Source organism: Kogia breviceps, chromosome 5 (assembly GCF_026419965.1).
Source record: "Kogia breviceps isolate mKogBre1 chromosome 5, mKogBre1 haplotype 1, whole genome shotgun sequence".
Lineage (NCBI taxonomy): Eukaryota > Metazoa > Chordata > Mammalia > Artiodactyla > Physeteridae > Kogia > Kogia breviceps.
The window spans coordinates 59,113,077-59,136,522 of NC_081314.1; the positions used below are offsets into that span (position 1 = coordinate 59,113,077).

At 33.0% G+C, this 23,446-nt stretch overlaps 1 protein-coding gene across 1 annotated transcript in view; it reads left to right on the forward strand.

The window, feature by feature from the left end:
- NAALADL2 (N-acetylated alpha-linked acidic dipeptidase like 2) overlaps positions 1 to 23,446 on the forward strand; it is a 1,506,494-nt gene that overhangs the window by 1,085,332 nt on the left and 397,716 nt on the right. The window contains exons 10-11 of the mRNA XM_059063915.2: positions 1,773 to 1,978; positions 5,736 to 5,855. Coding sequence (XP_058919898.2) covers positions 1,773 to 1,978; positions 5,736 to 5,855 — 326 coding nt within the window. The remainder of the gene's footprint in view (positions 1 to 1,772; positions 1,979 to 5,735; positions 5,856 to 23,446) is intronic.

Here is a 23,446-nt window from a genome sequence, read left to right on the forward strand (position 1 = left end):
TCTTCTCTCTGATTTCCTTACAGTAGCAATGATGAACAACCTCTGATCATAATATCTTTAAATACAAGATATAAATGAATTTGGAAATTGTTACTATTGTATTTCAACCATTTCAACAAATTTATATCATAGGGATTTCTAATTGAAGCATTAGAAATATTTATCATCATTGCTACATTTGCTAGTTACTTTTGAAAAACCAAACTATACAAAATTATACTCACTATAGGATTAAAAAAAAAAACAAACAACTTTCCTTATTGAATTCAATGTAGAAAAAAACCCCCAAATTTTAAAAATCAATTTGCTAGTAATATTCCTTGGTGTATAATATGTAAAGCTTCTCAATTTTATTTATTTGAATTCTACACAAAAATATTGGCTATTCATTCACATGCTTTTCTTATTTAATGACTCTGAAAATTAGAAATAACCATCAGTTAATATTAAGGTTTTTATATGTGGTTTATCCAGAATACAGACAATTCCAAACAGAATTTTTATACATATCTGGGAGATGAGTGAATCAATTCAACATTGCAGGCACACTGTATATACCATTAATTAAGTTTTGATAAATTGTTGACAGATCAAATTCATTGTTAGTTCCAATATCAGTGTGGAAAACTAAAATAGCTTCACACAGTTATGTTTCCAGTAAAGTAGTGTTTTGATGCCATGAAGTCAAGGTGTGATTCATTCATTCCATACATGTGTAGTACTTATTATGTGTCAGGTGTTATTCAAAGTGCCTTACAAATAGTAACTTACTTAAAACTCAAAACAACTGAATGATGTATGTACTATTTTTATTCCCATTTTATGGTTGAAGAATTTAAGACATGAGAGCCGCAATAAGCTTTCTAAGGTCATACAACTAGTAAGATGAATGGCCTGGATTCAAACCCAAGCAGGAAGGCTTTAAACTCTGTAAACTTAACCATCAAGTTATGGGACATCTCCTAAGGAAATGACACTTAATGAAGAAAAATCTTTTTACACAGATTGTAGGGCTACTTGATCAAGGAAATTTAGCTGTGTACCAACAACATTCACTGGCAAAATCAGAGGAAACTCTGGAGATACATTTTTAGTCTACCTTATTACTGACAATTATCAGCAATATATGTTATTCAGAAGCCATCAATGTGTCATGGAGATCTTTCTAGTAGTGTATCTAATGGATTTTGTATGATTATATGAAATAAAATATGTGAAAAAGAAAAAGTATTTGGATGACTTTTGATGATGATTTATTTTTTCCATCAGAAAAAGGAGAGGGTCTACAACTCTAAGTTGGAAATGAAAACTGATTCCCTAAATACTTCATTTATTGCAAAATCCATACATGACTACCACATTTTTAATACTTACAGCTACTGAATAACTGTTCCCTCAAATGTATGAATAGTTCATTAATACTGAGCATATACACATTGTTTATAGGGCACTTCCCCCTATGATTCTGGCAAAATGTTAGATAAGGGTTTCATTGTGGCATATTTGTATACTTCATTAATTAATATGCATGTTGCAGATGACAGTAATATAGATCTAAGCTTTGTATTCATAATTGAGTTCAACAGCTGCCTCTGCTTTGATATACACAGATGTGTGAGTCAAGACAGTGGGAGAAAAATGTTAGTCTTAATTATCAGAACAATTTTGCATAATTGTTGTTCGGTTGTGCAATAGGATCATGTAAATACCATTAAATTTATTGTTAAGATGTATATTGTATTATAATGGCTCTTGTTGTCTTCTATTTGCAGACCGTTATATCATAGTTGGCAGCCATCATCATACCGCATACAGTTATAATGGACAAGAATGGGCCAGCAGCACTGCCATCATCACAGCTTTTATCCGGGCCTTGATGTTAAGAGTCAAGAGAGGGTGGAGACCAGACCGCACTATTGTTTTCTGTTCATGGGGTGGAACAGCTTTCGGAAATATTGGCTCGTATGAATGGGGAGAGGTAAACATGCATAAATTACTATGCCTTGCTCTCAAAATTGCACGGTCACTCTCTCGCTTTTGCTTTTGCTCTGGACTAAAGTAGACAGTCAAATTGATAAAGCCATGAACAAGAATGTGCATCTCAACCAGGGTGTGCAGTATGCTTATTTGCTGAGATCACTTCTAAGAATGCTAGGGAATTAGAGTTAGACCACAGTGATTTGTGTATGATCTACAGGTATCTTATTCTTGTTGCTACCAGACCTACAGACTCTGTTATGCCCACAGTGGCGTTTACCTGGTTATTGTGTTTCTTCTTAGGTTGACAGGCACTGGACAAGAAAGGGTCAAGTGATACATATCATTACCTTTTTTTTCTTTTTTTAACTTTCTAGCAAATTTCTGGAATTAGGAAACAAACTTATATGTAAAATGTTTGTTAACTTAGCATTATACCTTACCTAAACCATATAGAGATTGGAATCAAAATAGCAGTTTCCTTCCTTCTACCTTTTTTCTCCCTCCCTTCAATCCTTCCTCCCTCTATTTTTACACCCCTACCTCCTTGCTCCTTCTTTTCTACCTATATCTCTACCTATCCACTTATCTAACTACCTTAGGAAGTCTTTGTTCAAATGAAATCTTGTGTGCAATAAATCACAGTTAGAATACAACTGGAGTAAATTTTCAAATATTTCTGATATGTTTGTGTCTCACAAATGCACTGTTTTTAATGGGATATGACAACTTTGGATTGATGCCACATTAACAACAATAAAAACATCATAAAACTCTTAGATATTCTATTTATTTTTATGACTTTATAAAAAGAAGTTTAATGGAAATATATAGAAAAAAACCTACATAACTTTAGCTAGGAAAATAAAACCATTTGATATCCTACTTTGTATACTGCTTCAGTTTTGCAGAAAAAAATCTCAAATATATAATGAGAAATTCTCTTGTTTCATTTTTCATTTAATCACTCAAAAAAAAGATAAAATATCTATTGGCTATCAAGAAAAATCAAAAGAGGTATACAAAAGAAAATAGCAAAGATCTTTTTAATTTGAGAGAAAGAAGTCTTCAAAATGAGAAAAATTTTACAGTTGTAAAATTTATCAAGATTCACACATTGCAAATTGTAATGCTTTTCTGTATTCAAATTAGTGGTGTGAATTTTTTCCCATTACTCAAAAGAACTAGTTCAAATAAAGAAATTCGACTGCTGACAGAACATTTTAAAATTGACACATTTTTAGTAAGATGGAAAATGTAATAGCTGAACCAATCTCTCAAACTTCTATTCCAAATTCCATACTTTAAGGATATAAACAATTTTAAAAATCTAGGGAGTGTATTTGTGATCTGGGATGATTTTACTAATTCAGAATTTTTTATCATAAAGAAAACAATGTTTTAGTTTTCTTGTAAAAATAAGGCACATTTAAAAAAAAGTCTTTAAGATTCTTTCCAAAAATTTATTCTACTATCTCATACAGCCTTCTCCATATCTATCTAATAATTTTCATAGTCAATCATGTTAATTCTAAATTAGCATGTGTATTTCTAAGCTGTGTTCTCAAAGTAGGCTTGTGTAACATTAATAGTTCCTAACTTAAATTCCTAAATATCCTTAACCCCTCTGTATGGGAAAGTGAAGTGTACTGCAAATAGTCCTTGAATTTATTTGAGCATCATGTCTGGTAACCTGCAGTTTGTGCAGTATTGTGGCCTTGTGTGTATGTGAAAAATTACATTTTCAAATTAAATAAATATTTTTGTAGTTAATAAAATATTTTGTTTATTGACTCTGTTGTACCTTTTGGTAATTTTATAGTTTCTCAATCAACAGATACTAAAAATACAACTACTATACCGTGGGGAGTCTAAAAGGAAAAAAATGTTTATGGTAGAAAAGTCTCTTCCTATTCAAAAAGGTTAGGAACCTCTGTCTTAGAGTATTTATTATATGTATGTATGCATATTTGACAACTAATTATACATCCAGTCACTTTCTGGCTTTTTCCTTGACTAGGTGAGCAAAAATATATATGCAAACAAAATGGTTAATATATAGATTGATTATTAGCTTAAATGTACTATTGTAAATTGCTGTATCTTAGATTATTTCAATACAGTTCATGAAGCCTTTTTGTAACAATCTGGTTGAGGAGGAATTTAGAAAACTATTAGTTTTCCTGTTCTGTCTACTCTTATCAAACCTACTCCTTCTGAAAATGAAAGATTTTCTTTTAGATGAAAGCAATTTGTGTGCTAAATATATTCCCTAATGAATATGAGTAAGGAAAGCACTTGTTGACAGGTCATAATGCTCTTTCTAATTTTGCTTACACAGGAACCCCTTGAAACTCAGAGTTGTAATTTAAAAGATTAGGTTATACTGGTCAAATGGAATTTATAGTGATAAAGTTATTAGAGATTTGACTCAATGCTGATTTCAATCCTTGAGGAAAATTATAACATTTTACTAAATAGGTTCTTTATAAAGTACCATTTCTCCTGTGAAGAATCTTCATCTTCAGGCTATTGTGGAAATACTATAGACTTTGCAGTCAAAGAAATCTGAGTTACAATCCTCTCTACCATAAAACAAGTGGTCTTGGGCAAGATTAACTTCTCAAGACTTGATTCTTCCAATGAGTACACTAATGCTTAGGTTGTGACGTTCTCATGAAAGATAAATGGACTGACATATAGACATTGTCAGTGTGGTAGTATGTAAATAGAAGCTGTTTTTCTATAGCTCTTGTGTAATAATGGACATTTTTAATAACAATATTATGTGTAAACCACAGTTCATCATTTCTATTTATTTAAAATATTTATTTTTAAATAAACTGTCTTTTCACTTCTTCTACAGAGGTATAGCTGAATTTTCAACATAAACTAGGAATAATATTATTGATTTGCTAGGTGTACAAGCCCTTGCAGACTTTCATCTGATAATGTTGGAAGAGGAAAGATATGTTTCTAAGATACGAAATAATATAATACAATTTTTAGGATATATCTATATAACTGCCACCATGATAATTACTCATTAAATATTTGCACAAGAAAAGGAAGCAAATAACAGAAGGACTTCTTAGTGGTACATTATTAATAGGATCAGTGGTCTTCAATTTTTGGAAGTAGGGTTTAGCAGAAAAGTGGAAAAACTATTATACTGAATCATTTTATTCTACTAATGTGGATGAAATGCATCAGGTTTTACTTCAAGTAATATGTGCAAGGCCACAATTGTATTATGCCCTATTTTGCTCAGAATAAAAAGCAGCTTTGTGCAAAAAGTAGCTCAACACTTCAAAGGAAAGGGCTGGTTTTATTAAACACTGAAGTGGTTTATCCATGTCTGTTCTCTAATTCAATGACTATAAACTTAAATGCTGTCACTAGGGCAAATATTCCATCCTGTATTCTGAAGTTGAATCTCATACTATATTAACCATATAGGGACATTTTCTCTAAAATTTTTATCTTTTTTAGGAACATGAACATGCTTTAAAATATTTTGTTGTATGTTATATGAAACTCCTCACCACCCTTATTTAAAACCCCTTTATGACCCTTAGATACTCTAGTAAATAGTATGGGATGGCTTTACATTAAAAAAAAAAAAAGTATTATGCAATGTAATGATTTTAGATACGAAGTGTTTATTATTCAACATGTAACTGGTAAAGTGGAAACTGTTACTTTTATTTCTGTTAAAGATAGATTTTTTTTTTTTTTTTTTTTTTTTTTAATGTCAGGATTTCAAGAAGGTTCTGCAGAAAAATGTTGTGGCTTATGTTAGTCTCCACAGTCCTGTAAGCGGTAACTCAAGTCTCTACTCTGTAGCTTCACCATCTCTTCAGCAACTGGTGGCTGAGGTAAGATGAACCACTTTTGAATAAAATGATTTTGCAAAACTGCTTTTTTCTCTATAATCTGGCATTTCTTGATACTTTCATTTTTTAAAATAAAACCATCCCTAAGTGGGTTTTTTTGTTTGTTTTTTAATATATTTATTTATTTTTGGCTGCGTTGGATGTTTGTTGCTGCGTGTGGACTTTCTCTAGTTGTGGCAAGCAGGGGCTACTTTTCGTTGCTGCACGTGGGCTTCTTATTGTGGTGGCTTCTCTTTGTTGTCCGTGGGCTCTAGGCGCACGGACTTCAGTAGTTGTGGCATGCTGGCTCAGTAGTTGTGGCGCACAGGCTTAGTTATTTCTCGGCATGTGGGATCTTCCCCGACCAGGGCTCGAACCCGTGTCCCCTGCATTGGCAGGCGGATTCTTAACCACTGCACCACCAAGAGAGTCCCCCAAAGTGTTTTAATGAATGATCTATTGCTGATTTTTTAAATCATTGTTCCTTCAACCAATGTCCTATGTTCTGAAATTCTTTACTTTCTACCCTCTTATGGTTATAGTTGCAGGCATGAATTACACAACTATAAAGAATGTGTGTAAAAATGTAAATTTATTTCTTAAAATTGAATTTAGTGTTTAAGTTCCCAATTCTGCCAATTTTGGCGTGTTGTGGTAAATTTGGTTACTTTGCGATTTCTTCTCCTTCATTCATATTTTGACTAAATGTGGAACCTGCTCTGTCTTTTCAACTACACTCTAATCCTCCTCATAGCAGGACCTGTGTCTAATTCCTAGAATATCGTGAGAAGTAAATTCAAGATACTTGGAAAATACTGTTTGCAGAACATTTATGGAAAAGGAAAGCATGTTTTTTTTTCTACAGAGTAACAAAAAAAAACATGCAGTTTGTGATAATGTCTTGCTAGAGTTATCTATTTTTTAAATTTAGTTACTTCTCACCTGCTTCAAAGAAATTTTCAGAACATCTTTCCTATTTATTGTTAGAGTTCACACTTTTGTTTCTGCATTCTTTATATGACTTTCACTAAAATGATATGTATTATATCTCGGAATGAAAGCAATTATGCCACTACTGCAGGGTGGTTTTCTCCCAACCCCAAGGGCTACTACTGTTGTATATTAGAAAATGACCTTTTAGATACCCACAGAGTGTCCAGTATCACAGACACTGAACTAGAAAAAGAGAAGGATAATGAACGGTGCTTTGGATTAGCCATAATTCTTGATTGAAATGTAATGCAAACTAACATTTTATGACTTTCATAACGTATTTTCTAGTTTAATAATTTTCACTGACATTTCCATATGTAGTATAATAAAGAAGACATTATGAAAGATGAAATAGATAAATCTGTACATTTAAGATCAGCCAAACCCCAGTGTGCATGCGTGTAAATTATATCCAGAACTGTAAGTGAGTCTCTCCTTCTCTTTGTACTGCTTTGAAATCTCTGACTTTCTTACATGTCTGGAAAAAAATGTCAAAAGAGGAAAATCATCTGCCATTGTCTACCTTGGGAAGTTAAGATATTCCTGAATAGGTTATCAGGAAGAAGAAAGTATGAACTCAAGTATCCAGAAACTAGTTAGAGTTTAAAAATTATGTCTTTTCCTTCTTGTGTGTTATAATTTTCCTATTTGAGAATCTTGGAAGATACATAATCATTGAAATTCACAGGTACATAGAAGTAAACTATTAAGGAATATCAAATCTATAAAAATATCTACCTATAGAAACATTAAATCTAAAGAAATGTCTGCAAATATAATGATATTTAAAATGCCTTTGTATATCTTTTAATAGAGGACTATAAAATAAATATAAAATATTTTACTATCTAAATCTAATAATCTGAGAATATGGCATGGTTTCTAAATAATGGCAAATGCACTTCCTTATTTTTTGGTAGAGTAGATATTCTGTTCTAATTTGAAAATATTTATACTAACCAAAGAATGAACTGGAATCTGTATTGAAAGAAAATTTCTTTTGGTTGAAATCTTGTGTGTGTGTGAGTTTGTTCTACAGAACAATTTGGAAGGGTAGGATTATCACAAGTTTAAACAATCGATAGCATAAGCAATTTAAAATAGTGGGGATTACTTATCTATATATATATTAAATGTTTTAATACAGAACAAATATATATGATAATTTAACGTATATTTGTATACAAAATTTTAATGTCACATTTTTTTCTTTAAGATGTATAGGTGCCCTTAAAATGATAAACGTTAAGAGAAGTGAAGGAAACAAACCCCCACAATAATTCATATGATTTAGTTAAAAGAACTTAACAATAGTGACATTTAAAAGAAATATTTAAAATGTTTCTTTCAAAGAAAGAACTTAATTATAACATAAGGACATATGTAACTTACAAAGACAAAAATATTTTATCAATCTTTAGTATCTTTATATTTCATCAGTTTATTTAGATTCTGTTACCATATATAAATGACATGTCCCATATAATCCAGTGCAATGCCCCCCCATCAGCCCAATAAGCAAACAGAACAAATTCAGAATGATTCTACATGAAACAATATTTTCTATAAAGAAAGCATGCTCATTAAATTGTGGCTGACAAAAGGTGGTATGGAATTATTAAGTACTCTTGTATAGCAATGTATAGATTCTAGAAGATCTTGGTAAGTTCATGTAGTGGGCTTAAATATGTCAGGCAGACTCTCTAAAGAATTAATGTACAGTACTGTATTTATTGAAAAAAAAACTCATCACATATAGACTATTTTAATGGATTATAAGCTTGATGAATACCAAAAATGTGAAAAGGTTGCCCTAAATCAAATACCAGCTTAAATTTCATTAATAATGTGTTATCCCAATCAAGGAAGATGGTAGTCTCACTGTACTTGGTCCATCAGACATTTTGGTAAGAAATTATTTTTATTTAAGTAGACTTACTAGGTAAATTGAGGTATAGTTTATGTAAAATTCTCCCTTCTTGCTCTTATAGCTTGATGCTTTTGGACAAATGTATGTATTTATTAAAACACCATCAAAATCAAGCTATATAGCATTTCTTTCACCCACAAAAGTCCCATCATTCAATCTCATCCCTTCATCTCCAGTTCCTGGCAAACATTCATCTGATTCTTGTCCTTACAGTTTTGTCTTTCAGAATATCATAAAAAATGGAATCACACAGTATGTAGCCATTTATGTGTGGTTTCTTTTACATAGCATAATGACTTTTAAGATTTACCCATGTTCTTACATGTGTCAGTAGTCTACAGCATCTTCTAGACCACTAAGGAAACAGTCAGTAATAACTGGATGAGTGTAATATCTTTGGAGCTCTCCCTCTGGTTTGATATTCTAACTTTGGTTTTGAAATGAAGAGAAATTAAACTATTCACATAAGAAAATAAGCCATTTCCCTGAGGTTAGTCCACTAAATTTGAACTAAATCATCCTGAGTGAAAAAGATGGAATATTTTGAAGATTGAGAAATGTTTAATTAATCTAAATCCACTGCAGTGGATTATAGGTTTTTCTTGGGATTCATGAAAGCTCCACTTTCAAAAAAATTTCCTGAAGAACAGTGAAAAGTTGATGGTTACTAAAGATGGATAATAGGAACATGAGAGTTCATTGTACTGCTCTCTCTTCTTTTGGGTTTATTTGGAAATTTTCATTATAACATGAAAAAAGAATCTCAAAAATACTTAAATTTTATAAGTTACAACACTAATAAATTATTTTGTTTTCTGAAAGTAGCAATAATCTACCAGTGACTTACACACTGAATGGTAATAAAGGGCAATAATGAAGGCTTTTACTTATTTTTTTTTTAACATCTTTATTGGAGTATAATTGCTTTACAATGGTGTGTTAGTTTCTTCTGTATAAGAAAGTGAATCAGCTATACTTACACGTATATCCCCATATCCCCTCCCTCTTGCGTATACCTCCCCACCCCTCTAGGTGGTCACAAAGCACTGAGCTGATCTTCCTGTGCTATGCAGCTGCATCCCACTAGCTATCTATTTTACATTTGGTAATGTATGTATGTCCATGCCACTCTCTCACTTCATCCCATCTTAGCCTTCCCCCTCCCCATGTCCTCAAGTCCATTCTCAACATCTGAGTCTTTATTCCTGTCCTGCCCCTGGATTCTTCAGAACAATTTTTTTTTTTTTTAGATTCCATATATGTGTGAGCATACAGTATTTGTTTTTCTCTTTCTGACTTACTTCCCTCTGTATGACAGATTCTAGGTCCATCCACCTCACTACAAGTAACTCAGTTTCGTTTCTTTTTATGGCTCAGTAATATTCCATTATATATGTGTGCCACATCTGCTTTATCCATTCATCAGTCAGTGGACACTTAGTTTGCTTCCATGTCCTGACTACTGTAAATAGTGCTGCAATGAACTTTGTGGTACATGACTCTTTTTGAATTATGATTTTCTCTGGGTATATGCCCAGTAATGGGATGGCTGGGTCGTATGGTAGTTCTGACTTTAGTTTTTTAAGGAACCTCCATACTGTTCTCCATAGTCGCTGTATCAATTTACATTCCCACCAACAGTGCAAGAGGGTTCCCTTTTCTCCACACCCTCTCCAGCATTTATTGTTTGTAGACTTTTTGGTGATGGCCATTCTGACCGGTGTGAGGTGATACATCACTATAGTTTTGATTTGCATTTCTCTAATGATTAGTGATGTTGAGCATTCTTTCATGTGTTTGATGGCAATCTGTATACCTTCTTTGGAGAAATGTCTATTTAGGTCTTCTGCCCATTTTTGGATTGGGTTGTTTGTTTATTTGATATTGAGTTGCATGAACTGCTTCTAATTTTGGATATTAATCCTTTGTCAGTGGCTTCGTTTGTACATATTTCTCCCATTCTGAGGGTTGTCTTTTTGTCTTGCTTATTGTTTCCTTGGCTGTGCAAAAGCTTTTAAGTTTCATTAGGTCCCATTAGTTTATTTTTGTTTTTATTTCCATTTCTCTAGGATGTGGGTCAAAAGGATCTTGCTGTGATTTATGTCATAGAGGGTTCTGCCTATGTTTTCCTCTAAGAGTTTGATAGTGTCTGGCCTTACATTTAGGTCTTTAATGCATTTTGAGTTTATGTTTGTGTATGGTGTTAGGGAGTGTTCTAATTTCATTCTTTTACATGTAGCTATCCAGCTTTCCCAGCACCACTTATTGAGGAGGCTGTCTTTTCTCCATTGTATATTCTTGCCTCATTTATGAAAGATAAGGTGACCATAGGTGTGGGGGTTTATCTCTGGGCTTTCTATCCTGTTCCATTGATCAATATTTCTGTTTTTGTGCCAGTACCGTACTGTCTCGATTACTGTAGCTTTGTAGTGTAGTCTGAATTCAGGAAGCCTGATTCCTCCACTTCCGTTTTTCTTCCTCAAGATTGCTTTGGCTATTCAGGGTCTTTTGTGTTTCCATACAAGCTGTGAAATTTGTTGTTCTATTTATGTGAAAAATGCCATTGCTAGTTTGATAGGGATTTCATTGAATCTGTAGATTGCTTTGGGTAGTAGAGTCATTTTCACAATGTTGATTCTTCCAATCCAAGGACATGGTATATCTCTCCATCTGTTTGTATCATCTTTAATTTCTTTATCAGTGTTTTATAGTTTTGTGCATACAGATTTTTTTGGCTCCTTAGGTCGATTTATTCCTAGGTATTTTATTATTTTTGTTGCAATGGTAAATGGGAGTGTTTCCTTAATTTCTCTTTCAGATTTTTCATCATTAGTATATTGGAATGCCAGAGATTTCTGTTCATTAATTTTGTATCCTGCTACTTTACCAAATTCATTGATTAGCTCTAGTAGTTTTCTGGTGGCATCTTTAGGATTCTCTATGTACAGTATCATGTCATCTGCAAACAGTGACAGTTTTACTTCTTCTTTTCCAATGTGGATTCCTTTTATTTCTTTTTCTTCTCTGACTGCTGTGGCTAAAACTTCCAAAGCTATGTTGAATAGTAGTGGAGAGAGTGGGCAACTTTGTCTTCTTCCTAATCTTAGTGGAAATGGTTTCAGTTTTTCACTATTGAGAACGATATTGGCTATGGGTTTGTCATATATGGACTTTATTATGTTGGAATAAGTTCCCTCTATGCCTACTTTTGTAGGGTTTTTATCATAAATCAGTGTTGAATTTTGATGAGAGCTTTTCCTGCATCTATTGAGATGATCATATGGCTTTTCTCCTTCAATTTTTTAATATGGTTTTTCCATTGATTGATTTGCATATATTGAAGAATCCTTGCATGCCTAGGATAAATCCCACTTGATCATGGGGTATGATCTTTTTATTAGGCTGTTGGATTCTGTTTGCTAGTATTTTATTGAGGATTTTTGCACCTATGTTCATCAGTGATATTGGCCTGTAGTTTTCTCTTTTTGTGACATCTTTGTCTGGTTCTGGTATCAGGCTGATGGTGGCCCTAAAGAATGAGTTTGGGAGTGTTCCTCCCTCTGGTATATTTTGGAACAGTTTGAGAATGGTAGATGTTAGCTCTTCTCTAAATGTTTGATAGAATTCACTTGTGAAGCCATCTGGTTCTGGGCTTTTGTTTGTTGGAAGATTTTTAATCACTGTCTCAATTTCACCGCTTGTGATTGGTCTGTTTATATTTTCTATTTCTTCCTTGTTCAGTGTCAGAAGGTTGTGCTTTTCTAAGAATTTGTCCATTTCTTCCAGGTTGTCCATTTTATTGGCGTAGAGTTGCTTGTAGTAATTTCTCATGATCTTTTGTATTTCTGCAGTGTCAGCTGTTATTTCTCATTTTTCATTCTAATTCTATTGATTTGAGTTTTTCCCTTTTTTTCTTGATGAGTCTGGCTAATGGTATATAAATTTTGTTTATCTTCTCAAAGAACCAGCTTTTAGTTTTATTGTTCTTTGCTATCATTTCCTTCATTTCTTTTTCATTTATTTCAGATCTAATCTTTATGATTTCTTTCCTTCTGCTAACTTTGGGGGTTTTTTGTTCTTTTTTCTCTAGTTGCTTTATGTGTAATATTACATTGTTTATTTGAGATTTTTCTTGTTTCTTGAGGCAGGATTTTGTTGCTATAAACTTCCCGCTTAGAACTGTTTTGCTGCATCCCATAGGTTTTGGATTGTTGTGTTTTAATTTTCATTTGTTTCTAGGTTTTTTTTAAAATTTCCCCTTTGATTTCTTCAGTGATCTCTTGGTTATTTAGTATTGTATTGTTTAACCTCCATGTGTTTGTATTTTTTATAGCTTTTTTCCTGTAATTGATATCTAATCTCATAGTGTTGTGGTCAGAAAATTACTTGATACGATTTCAATTTTCTTAAATATACCAAGGCTTGATTTGTGACCCAAGATATGATCTATCCTGGAGAACATTCCATGAGCACTTGAGAAGAAATTATATTCTGTTGTTGTTGGATGGAATGTCCTATAAATATCAATGAAGTCCATCTTGTTTAATGTGTTTTTATTTATTTATTTAGTTAGTTAGTTAGTTTTGCGGTACGTGGGCCTCTCACTGTTGTGGCCTCTCTCATTGCGGAGCACAGGCTACGGACGTGCAGGCTCAGCGGCCATGGCTCACGGGCCCAGCTGCTCCGCGGCATGTGGGATCTTCCCGGACCGGGGCGCGAGCCCATGTCCCCTGCATCGGCAGGCGGACTCTCAACCACTGCGCCACCAGGGAAGCCCTAATGTGTCTTTTAAAGCTTGTGTTTCCTTATTTATTTTCATTTTGAATGAACTGTCCATTGGTGAAAGTGATGTGTTAAAATCCCATACTATTATCATTTTACTGTGGATTTCCCTGTTTATGGTTGTTAGCATTTGCCTTATGTACTAAGGTGCTCGTATGTTGGGTGCATAAATATTTTCAGGTGTTATATCTTCTTCTTGGATTGATCCCTTGATCATTTTGTAGTGTCCTTCTTTGTACCTTGTAATAGTCTTTATTTTTAAGTCTATTTTGCCTTATGTGAGAATTGCTACTCCAGCTCTATTTTGATTTGCATTCTCATGGAATATCTTTTTCCATCCTCTCATTTTCAGTCTGTATATGTCCCTAGGTCTGAAGTGGGTCTCTTGTAGACAGCATATGTACCCGTCTTGTTTTTGTATCCATTCAGCCAGTCTGTGTCTTTTGGTGGGAGCATTTAATCCATTTGTATTTAAGATAATTATCAATATGTATGTTCCTCTTACCTTTTTCTGAATTGTTTTGGGTTTGTTATTGTAGGTCTTTTCCTTCTGTTGTGTTTCCTGCCTAGATAAGTTCCTTTTGCATTTGTTGTAAAGCTGATTTGGTGGTGCTGAATTCTCTTAGCTTTTGCTTATCTGTAAAGCTTTTAATTTCTTCTCATATCTGAATGAGATTCTTGTTGGGTAGAATAATCTTGGTTGTAGGATTTTCCCTTTCCTCACTTTAAATATGTCCTGCCACTCCCTTCTGGCTTGCAGAGTTTCTGCTGAAAATCAGCTGTTAACCTTATGGGGATTCCCTTGTATGTTATTTGTTACATTTCCCTTGCTGCTTTTAATATTTTTCCTTTGTATTTAATTTTTGATAGTTTGCTTAATATGTGACTTGGCATGTTTCTCCTTGAATTTTTTCTGTGTGGATCTCTCTGTGCTTCCTGGACTTGATTGACTATTTCCTTTCCCATATTAGGGAAGTTTTCAACTATAATCTCTTCAAATACTTCCTCAGTCCCTTTCTTTCTCTCTTCTTCTTCTGGGACCCTTATAATTCAAATGTTGGTATGTTTAATATTATCCCAGAGGTCTCTGAGACTGTCTTGGATTCTTTTCAATTTTTTTTTTTTATTATTCTGCTCTGTGACAGTTATTTGCACTATTTTATCTTCCAGGTCACTTATCCATTTTTCTGCCTCAGTTATTCTGTTATTGATTCCTTCTAGAGAATATCTGTGAAGATATTCATTTCATATTAATATTTTACTTCATATTTACATTTTATTCTGCAAAATATAGGGAAATAATTTTAAAATATTTTCCTATAATGGTAATGTTAAAGTGTGCATTATAGACATCAAAAGAAGTATGTCAGTCATATGAAACAAAGGATTTTTGATAAAAATCTATTAAAATATTCAGAAATTAACTTTTTAGTTAGAAAAAAAATCTTATCTACATGATACTTAAGAGATTGAGATGTGAATCTCCTAATTTTTTCTCCATGGTTGGTGGTTATTTGGATGTGGAGATTGTTTCCAGTTTTCAGCTATAATGAGTTAGTTGCTATGATTATTCTCATGTGTTGGTAGAATGGGTGCACTCATTTTTCTTGGGTATTTATCTATAAGTGATATTGCTAGGTCACCAGGTAGATGTGTGTTTAACTTTAGTAGATACTGCCCAAGAGTTTCCAAAGTACTTGTACCAATGACACTACCACCAGTATGAATGTATGAACATCCTAGTTGCTCCATGTCATCCCCAACATTTGATATTATCATCCTTATGAGTGTATGGTGGTATATTTGGGGGGTTTAGTTTTAATTTGTCTGATGATTACTAATATTGAACACCTTCTCACATACTGTTTTTCTTATCAGTTTGTAAGAGTTCTTTCTACATTCTCGATACAGGTCTTTTGATGGTTATATATTGTGAATTATTCTCCCAGTCTGTGGTGTGACTTTTCACTCTCTTGTTAATCACTTTATTAATTTTTGTTAATCTTTCATATGTATATCTTCTATACAGCATTTATTGTTCTAATATCTTATTATATAGAACATGGTGAACTTAGTTTAATCTAGTATTGATGTTTAAGGAGCATTATAAATGTTTATAATCCATCCTGTTCACAAATATTTGAATGCTTACTTCATATGTATGCTTTTCCTTCTTCTGGGGACTATAGGATGTTCTGTAGAGATGAATGAAGTACCCAGGTACCCTGAATTAGTAAGGAATAGAAAATCTTTTGTAAGATACACTTTCCTGGAAAAAAGCTCTTTCTTGAAAACAATTTCCACTGACCCATTAAATATATAGTAAAGGATATAAAGTCAATGACTTCTTATTAATGAGCACAGCTGCCTTCATGCAAAGTAGGTTATGAAATTAAAGATAAGATTTCTTCCCAAATAATAGTTTTAAACATTAGGATGTAACACAAGCACATGCATCTCTCTATATACATATTGCTGTTTCACCTTTAGTTTTTGAAATCTTTCATAGCTCACAGAAGGTATTGATTTTGCCTTTAGAAAAGCAGAATTTGATCATCCATGTATTAGTCAGCGTTCTGTAACTCTCAAGTAAATTGTGGTGAAATTTCTAATAGGTTATTCTGAAGAAGCCTGGAGCATTCGTACATGAGAAAGTAGTCAATCTAGATATATTCTGCTTAAATGTTACTTTTGAAGCATCTGCCAGAAGCTTGCAAACCTGATCAAAACCAAATGATTGCATCAATATTGTAAAACTGTCCACAGGATAGACAGTGTTTTTTTAAAAGTCTGAAAAAATAGCAAAGTTATATTTTTATAGGGTTTTTAAATATGTTTTCTTTTTTTATATACCAAAAACTGCCCACCAGAAAATATAGTACATATATTTCATTTCAACTAAATTCATTAGAGCATTGAGCTCAGAACCAAACTACACTATGACTTCACTGTCTGTTGCAGCATTCTATTATGTGATAAATATTTATAGAGAATAAATATTTGTACTGTGTACAGCATTGCTTTAGGTTTGTAGGACACATAATAAGCAGATGGACTGCCCCTGTCATCCAGGAGTTTATGATTTTATCATGAACCTAAGACATACATAACAATGGCACAAAGTTAGAATGTACTCAGAATCTGTCTTTTCAAATCTCAATATTTTGATCGTGTAAACAAACTCCCCTTTTAATGAACTACCGATGTATCTTTTTAGATCACACAAACTGATGTCCATTTCCATTTCCTTCCTCAAATCAAGTGCCATGTTGTTAAGCATCTGCTCTCTTTCTCTTGTGTTGAGGGGTACTGGTCTGCCACAGCTATGTCTACTGTGGGACTTGTGTGATTGTTACTGACTGCTGCAGTGCAGGTTTGCCTTCTGCCTGACCATGCCACTGTTCCATAGAATTTAAAAACGATGCATGACAGATATTTTAGACCCAGAACCTGTTCGTTCATTTCTTGAGTTAAAAGAAGCCTGACTTTCAAATAACTGAGTTATTAATGAATAGTTTTTATCTTGATGATACGCATATACATGCTAGAATTTTTTTAAAAATAGCCCTAGTTTGCTAGGGCAGCCATAAAAAATACCATAGACTGGATGCCTAAAAAAAAAAGAACTTTATTTTCTCACAGTTCTAGAGGTTGGAAGTCCAAGATAAGTTGCAGGTAGTATAGATTCTCCTGAAGCCTCTTTCCTTGGTTTGCAACCAGCCACCTTCTCACTGTGTCGTCAAATGCCCTTTTCTCTGTGCACACCAACCTTAATTACCTTCCTAAAGGCCCTATCTCCAAGTGCAGTTACGTTGGTGATTAGACTTCAACCTCTTAATTTGGGGAAGACATAATTTAGTCTGTATTACTGACCAAAATGCAGAGTGGTAGAGTACAGAAAATAGGGTGGTGGAATTAAAATAGTTGTATTTTCTTTTTCTCTCTTTGTTGCTGATAATTTTAATGCAGAGTACTGAAACAAAGCTTACTTTCTATTCTGCTTGCTTTAAAATATAAAATGAAAATTGACTTTGAAACATTCTTGTATTGACTTGTCTTTTATGATACATGGCATAATTTTCATTTATTTGTTCTTATCTTTTATTTTTAAAGGAGAGATTCTTTGTACTCTCTTGTTTACTATGAATTCCAACTCTTTTCAGTGGATTCTACTTTATCTTTCTTTCTGCTGCTTCTACTATAAGTAGTCAACTTAAGTGACCATAAAGACTGATAAACTGATTTAAAACCCTTTTTTACACTAATTTATCACTTCAATAAAGTCTCACATTTAAAATTGTGATTCTATTGGCAGGTTTATCTATCTCCTAGGTTTACAAGGCTTTACTTTGTGTTAAAACCAAGCAATCCCTCCAGTTTATTACTGTTTTACAATGTTTTCTGTTCAGTATACACTGACAATTTGTAAATCTCTCTTTATTTAAATCTAGATATCCAGGGAAGTCTTATTGAGATTCTGGCTAAAACTCTGAATTTCAGAAGGCAGTTGACTTAAATATGTGGACTGTATAGACAAAGAGCAGTGCAAACAAATTGAGGTATTAACAAATTTAGATTGAACACATTTATGCAATCAAAATTAATATCACATTCTTAATGGCTTTAGCTGACTTACTTTTTGTCTCTGAGTTTTTGGACACTAGACCTCTATAGGACTCAAAAGAATGGCCATTTTACTCAGGAGAGGTATTAGTAAATCATCGTTGTTTACAAGTTGCATAAATTTGTTTCACTTACACGGCATCTTTAGTGCAGAACAATACACTTTATCATTAAAAAAATAAAACTTACTCTGATGAATTATATTTTCCCATCTGATATTTAATATGTTTTAAAAACCTACCACTTATGTCATCAGTCAATCAACTGTATAGCAACCATGATAATAATGCTTTGCCATTCTGAAACATGACATTTTATGTAGGATTTTTATGAGTAATGAAATTAATGTAAGCAAACATGGATTTATGCTTTTACAAGAAACCACCTTTTTAAGTATAAGTATTGGGATAATTTTACTATCTATTGGCACATGCTTACCTTTGATAAATTGAATAAGTTATAGCTTTTAAAATTTCTTTGTGCTTTTATTTCTCTCTCTCTTTTATTTCATAAATTTCAGATGTGCAGCATTATATTCAACATTTGTATGTACTACACAGTGATCACTACTCAAATCTAGTTGTCATCTGTTCCCATACAGTTGACCCCCTTCACTCATTTTGCCTACCCATGAACCTTCTTCCCCTATAGTAACCACTGATCTGATCTCTGTATCTGTGAGTTTGTTTTTATTTTATTTTGTTTGTTCATTTGTTTGGGCCTTTTAGATTCAACATATTAATGAAATCATATGGTATTTATCTTTCTCTGACTTATTTCACTTAGCATAATACTTTCAAGTTTTATCCATGTTATCACAAATGGCAGGATTTTATTCTTTTTGTGATTGAGTAGTATTCCATTTTGTATATATGTTACCAAATCCAAGCACCCACTGCTTGCTGCATGACAGGCCAATAAATTGAGAGATGTGTTGTTGGGGCAAGGAATAGTGACTTTATTTGAAAAGTCAGCAAATTGAGAAGACAGTGGACTCATGTCCCAAAGAACCATCTTCCCTGAATTAGAATTTAGGCTTCTTTTTTACTAAAAGGGGAAGGGGTATGGTTGGTTGTTGTAAACTTCTTTGTTCTTGCAGCTGATCACAATGTTCCTATAAACCTTCAACAAGAAAATTGTTATTTTCTGTTCTGCAACTTTTTATCTCTATAATAATGGAAAATTTGTACCTTAGAAGGTCAGAACCTTGAGAAGGGCCATCATGTGTTATTTCAGGCTATAGGCAACATTCTTTTACAAAAGTGCAGAGTCAGCATGACTAAGCACAGGCAACAGAGGACAAGGGGTAGAGCTAAAGGAATTGATCCAATATGAAATCAGATTTGTTCTTCTCTGTTACATATATACCACATCTTCTTTATCCACTCATCCATCAGTGGACCCTTAGGTTGTTTCCATTCCTTGGCTTGCTGTTTCTCTTTTTTAAGTGCTATCTTAATCAAGTAATTTTGTATTGTATTAGCAAAATATTGTTAATATTTTGAATTTGAATGTTTTGCTTGGTTCTTTAACAAAATATTTTTTTTTCTGTACACTAACAACAATTTATCTGAAAGAGTAATTTTAAAAGTAATGTCATTTAGGATAGCATCAAAAACAATAAAATACTTAGAAATAAATTTAACCAAAGAGGTGAAAGACCTGTACACTGAAAACTGTGAGACCTTGATGAAAAAGATGGAAGAATACACACCTAAATGGAAAGATATTTGATGTTCTTGGATTGGAAGAAGTAGTATTGTTAAAATGTCCATAATACCTACAATGATCCACAGAGTTAATGCAATACCTATCAAAATTCAAGTGGCATTTTTCACAGAAAAAGAAAACTATCCTACATTTGTATGGAACCACAAAAGACCCCAAATAGTCAAAGCAATACTGAGAAAGAAGAATAAGGCCAGAGGCATCACACTGCCTGATTTCTAGCCAAACTATAGCTTTAAAGCTATAGTAATCAAAATAATGTGGTACTTGCATAAAATGAGGCCCACAGACCAGTGGAACAGAATAGAGTCCAGACATAAACCCATTTAAAAATGGTAATTTAATTTTTGACAAGACTGCTAAAAACATGTAATGAGGAAAAACACTCTCTTCAATAAATGATGTTGGGAAAATAAGATATCCAAATACAAAAACATGAAGTTGGACCCCTATCTTAACACCACTCATAAAAATTAACTCAAAACAGATCAAAGACTTAAATGTAAAACCTGAAACTATGAAAATCCTAAAAGAAAACATAGGTAAAAAATCCTTGACATTGATCTTGGCAATAATTTCTTGGATAAGACATCAAAAGCATAGGTAAAAAAACATAAAATAAATGAGTGGAACTACATTAAAGAGCCTCTGCAGAGCAAAGGAAACAGTCAATAAATTGAAAAACAGCCTACAGAAATGGAATAAAGTATTTGTAAACCACATATCTGATAAGGAGTTAATATCCTAAATCTATAAAGAACCATAAAACTCAAGAGCACAAAAGTGAATAATCCAATTACAAATGAGCTGAAGACCTGAATATACCTTTTTCCAAAGAAAACATACAAATAGCCAATAGGTATATGAAAAGGTGCTCAACATCACTAATCATCAGGGAAGGAAAACTGAAACCACAATGAGATATCTCCTCACACTTGTTAGAGTGGCTATTATAAAAAAGAGAAGAGACAATAAATGTTGGTGAGGATGTGGAGAAAAGGGGACCCTTATATGCTAGTGGTGGAATTAAAATGATATAGCCATTATGGCAAACAGTAAGGTAGTTCCTCAAAAAATTAAAAATTAAACTACCGTGTGATCTAGTGATCCCATTCCTGGGTATATATTCAATAAATGAAATCAGTATCTCCAAAGGATATGTGCACACCCACATTCATAAGCATTATTCACAGTAGCCAAGATATGAAAAAAACCTCAGTGTCCATCAACAGATGAATGGATTTTAAAAATATAGTATATATTATAATGGATTTTTTAAAATGTAATATATCTAAAATGGAGTATGATTGAACCGTAAAAAAGAAAGAAATCCTGCCATTTGCAATAGCATGGATCAGTGTGGAGGGCATTTTGCTAAGTGAATAAGCTAGAAAGAGAATGACAAATATTCTTTGTTATCACTTATATGAGGAATCTTAAAAAAAAAGATTTCATGAAAACAAAAGAGTAAAGTGGTGGTTGTCAGATTCTATGGAAAGGGGGAAATGGGGTGATGTAGGTCAAAGGCACAAATTTTCAATTATAAGAAGAGTAAATTCTGAGGATCTAATATACAGCTTGGTGATTGTAGTTAATAATACAGTATCATATGCTTAAAAGTTTTTGAGCATAGTTCTTAAGCATTCTCATCACACACACCAAAGTTTTCTATACTAACTATGTGAGGTGACAGATGTGTTAATTATCTTGATCTTGGTAATCATTCTACAATGTGTGTGTTTGTCTATATGTGTGTGTATATATATTATATATATATATACATATATACACATCACATCATTAATTTGTACATTTTAAATATATACAATATAAAAATTTGAAAGAAAAAAATATAAAATGAAAAATCTAAATAGGATCTTGGTAAAAGTAACATAAATGTTTTGACTGAAAAAAATGGTTCTCTGAAACAAAAGGAATTTGATATAATAATAATGTTAGATAAATGCTTAAACAAATAATATGTAAATGAACTTTGCTTTAAACTAATATTTCCCAGTGTGTGTTGTAAAAATGTATATACATCTTCTCCCAAACTTGTTTTATTCTGGGACCTTTTTCCTACAGGTATTTTGTGAAAATGGCCACAGTTGCTGCTTTAAGCAAACCCTATGTGCACCTGAAAGTTGGAATTTTTTTTGACTTCTCACTGTTGTGGCCTCTCCCATTGCGGAGCACAGGCTCCAGACGCGCAGGCTCAGCGGCCATGGCTCACAGGCCCAGCCTCTCCGCGGCATGTGGGATCTTCCCAGACCGGGGCACGAACCCGTGTCCCCTGCATCGGCAGGCGGACTCTCAACCACTGAGCCGCCAGGGAAGCCCTGAAAGTTGGAATTTTAACAGAAACTTACATAAGTGTTCAATCTCTTCACTTTGAAAATGGATTTCTTCAAATGGCAAGATCTACAATTTGCATACAATTTTTCAGAAATGCACTTCTATATACAGTGCTGATAAGACTTGAAGGCATTGATTATTCCTTCCCTTTGATCTGGAATTTCACCTGCAAATTTTTAACCTTAAGTATCATGCAATTTGACACTAATCTCCTAACACTTACTACTGTTAACTATATTTTACCAGTGTGGTAAAATAAATTGAACAGCAGAAGAAATTAAGCTATTTTAACCCTGAAACAACAATCCTCCTGAGGGCCATGATAGCAGTTTTCTGTGTCTTCAAGGAGTAGAGAAATCATTTCAATTCAGCCTAAGGAAGAATTCTCAAATAGGATAAATTATCTTAAGGTGCTCAAACACTGTGCAGGTGTTGTGAAGGGGAATCAAACATTTTTATGTGTGGCTGTTCCAGCCAGTCTTAATTTATATAATAATTAATTTGTGAATTCATCCTTTGTTTATTTTTGTATTTACTTATTTATTTGTTAGTTTGGCATCATAATATATGAGAACCTGCAATTGGTTTCCTAAGCTCTGCTGGTTTCTAGGTTGTTAGCTTTCATGTTTATTGTTTACTTAACTGTGTTGTGCCTTTACAAATTCTGGCCATATGTCTCTAAGCCATGTATAATAACAGTTGGTGAATATAAGAGACGATGACCATTTTAAGTTCAGTCTTGATGTTTACAACTGTTTTCTGAGACAGTCTAAATAAATAAACATGGAGTGTAGCTGTAGATATTCATCTGTGATAACCATGTCACCCTGAAGCAGCTCCAAGTCCTTTATCTGTGGCAGTCAATGGTAACTACAAAAAGAGTTAAAGGTGGAAGTAGCTTAGATGTAAAATTGAAATAGATGTGAAGCTAGAGAGGATTATAAAGAAAAGCAATTTTAGAATCACAGCATCAAACTAGTACCCTTTTCCACAGCACCCTTTTTCAAGTAAAGAAATCCAGAATTATTGTTTGAAATTTTCAGAAATTGAATGAAGGATATTAATTTATAAATTATGTTGTACATGAAGTTCAATCATCTTTGAAATAAAATGACATTTTTCTAGCTGTATATAGAGTATCATCCAACATATTAATATTAAGCAAATTTCAATAATATTCAGT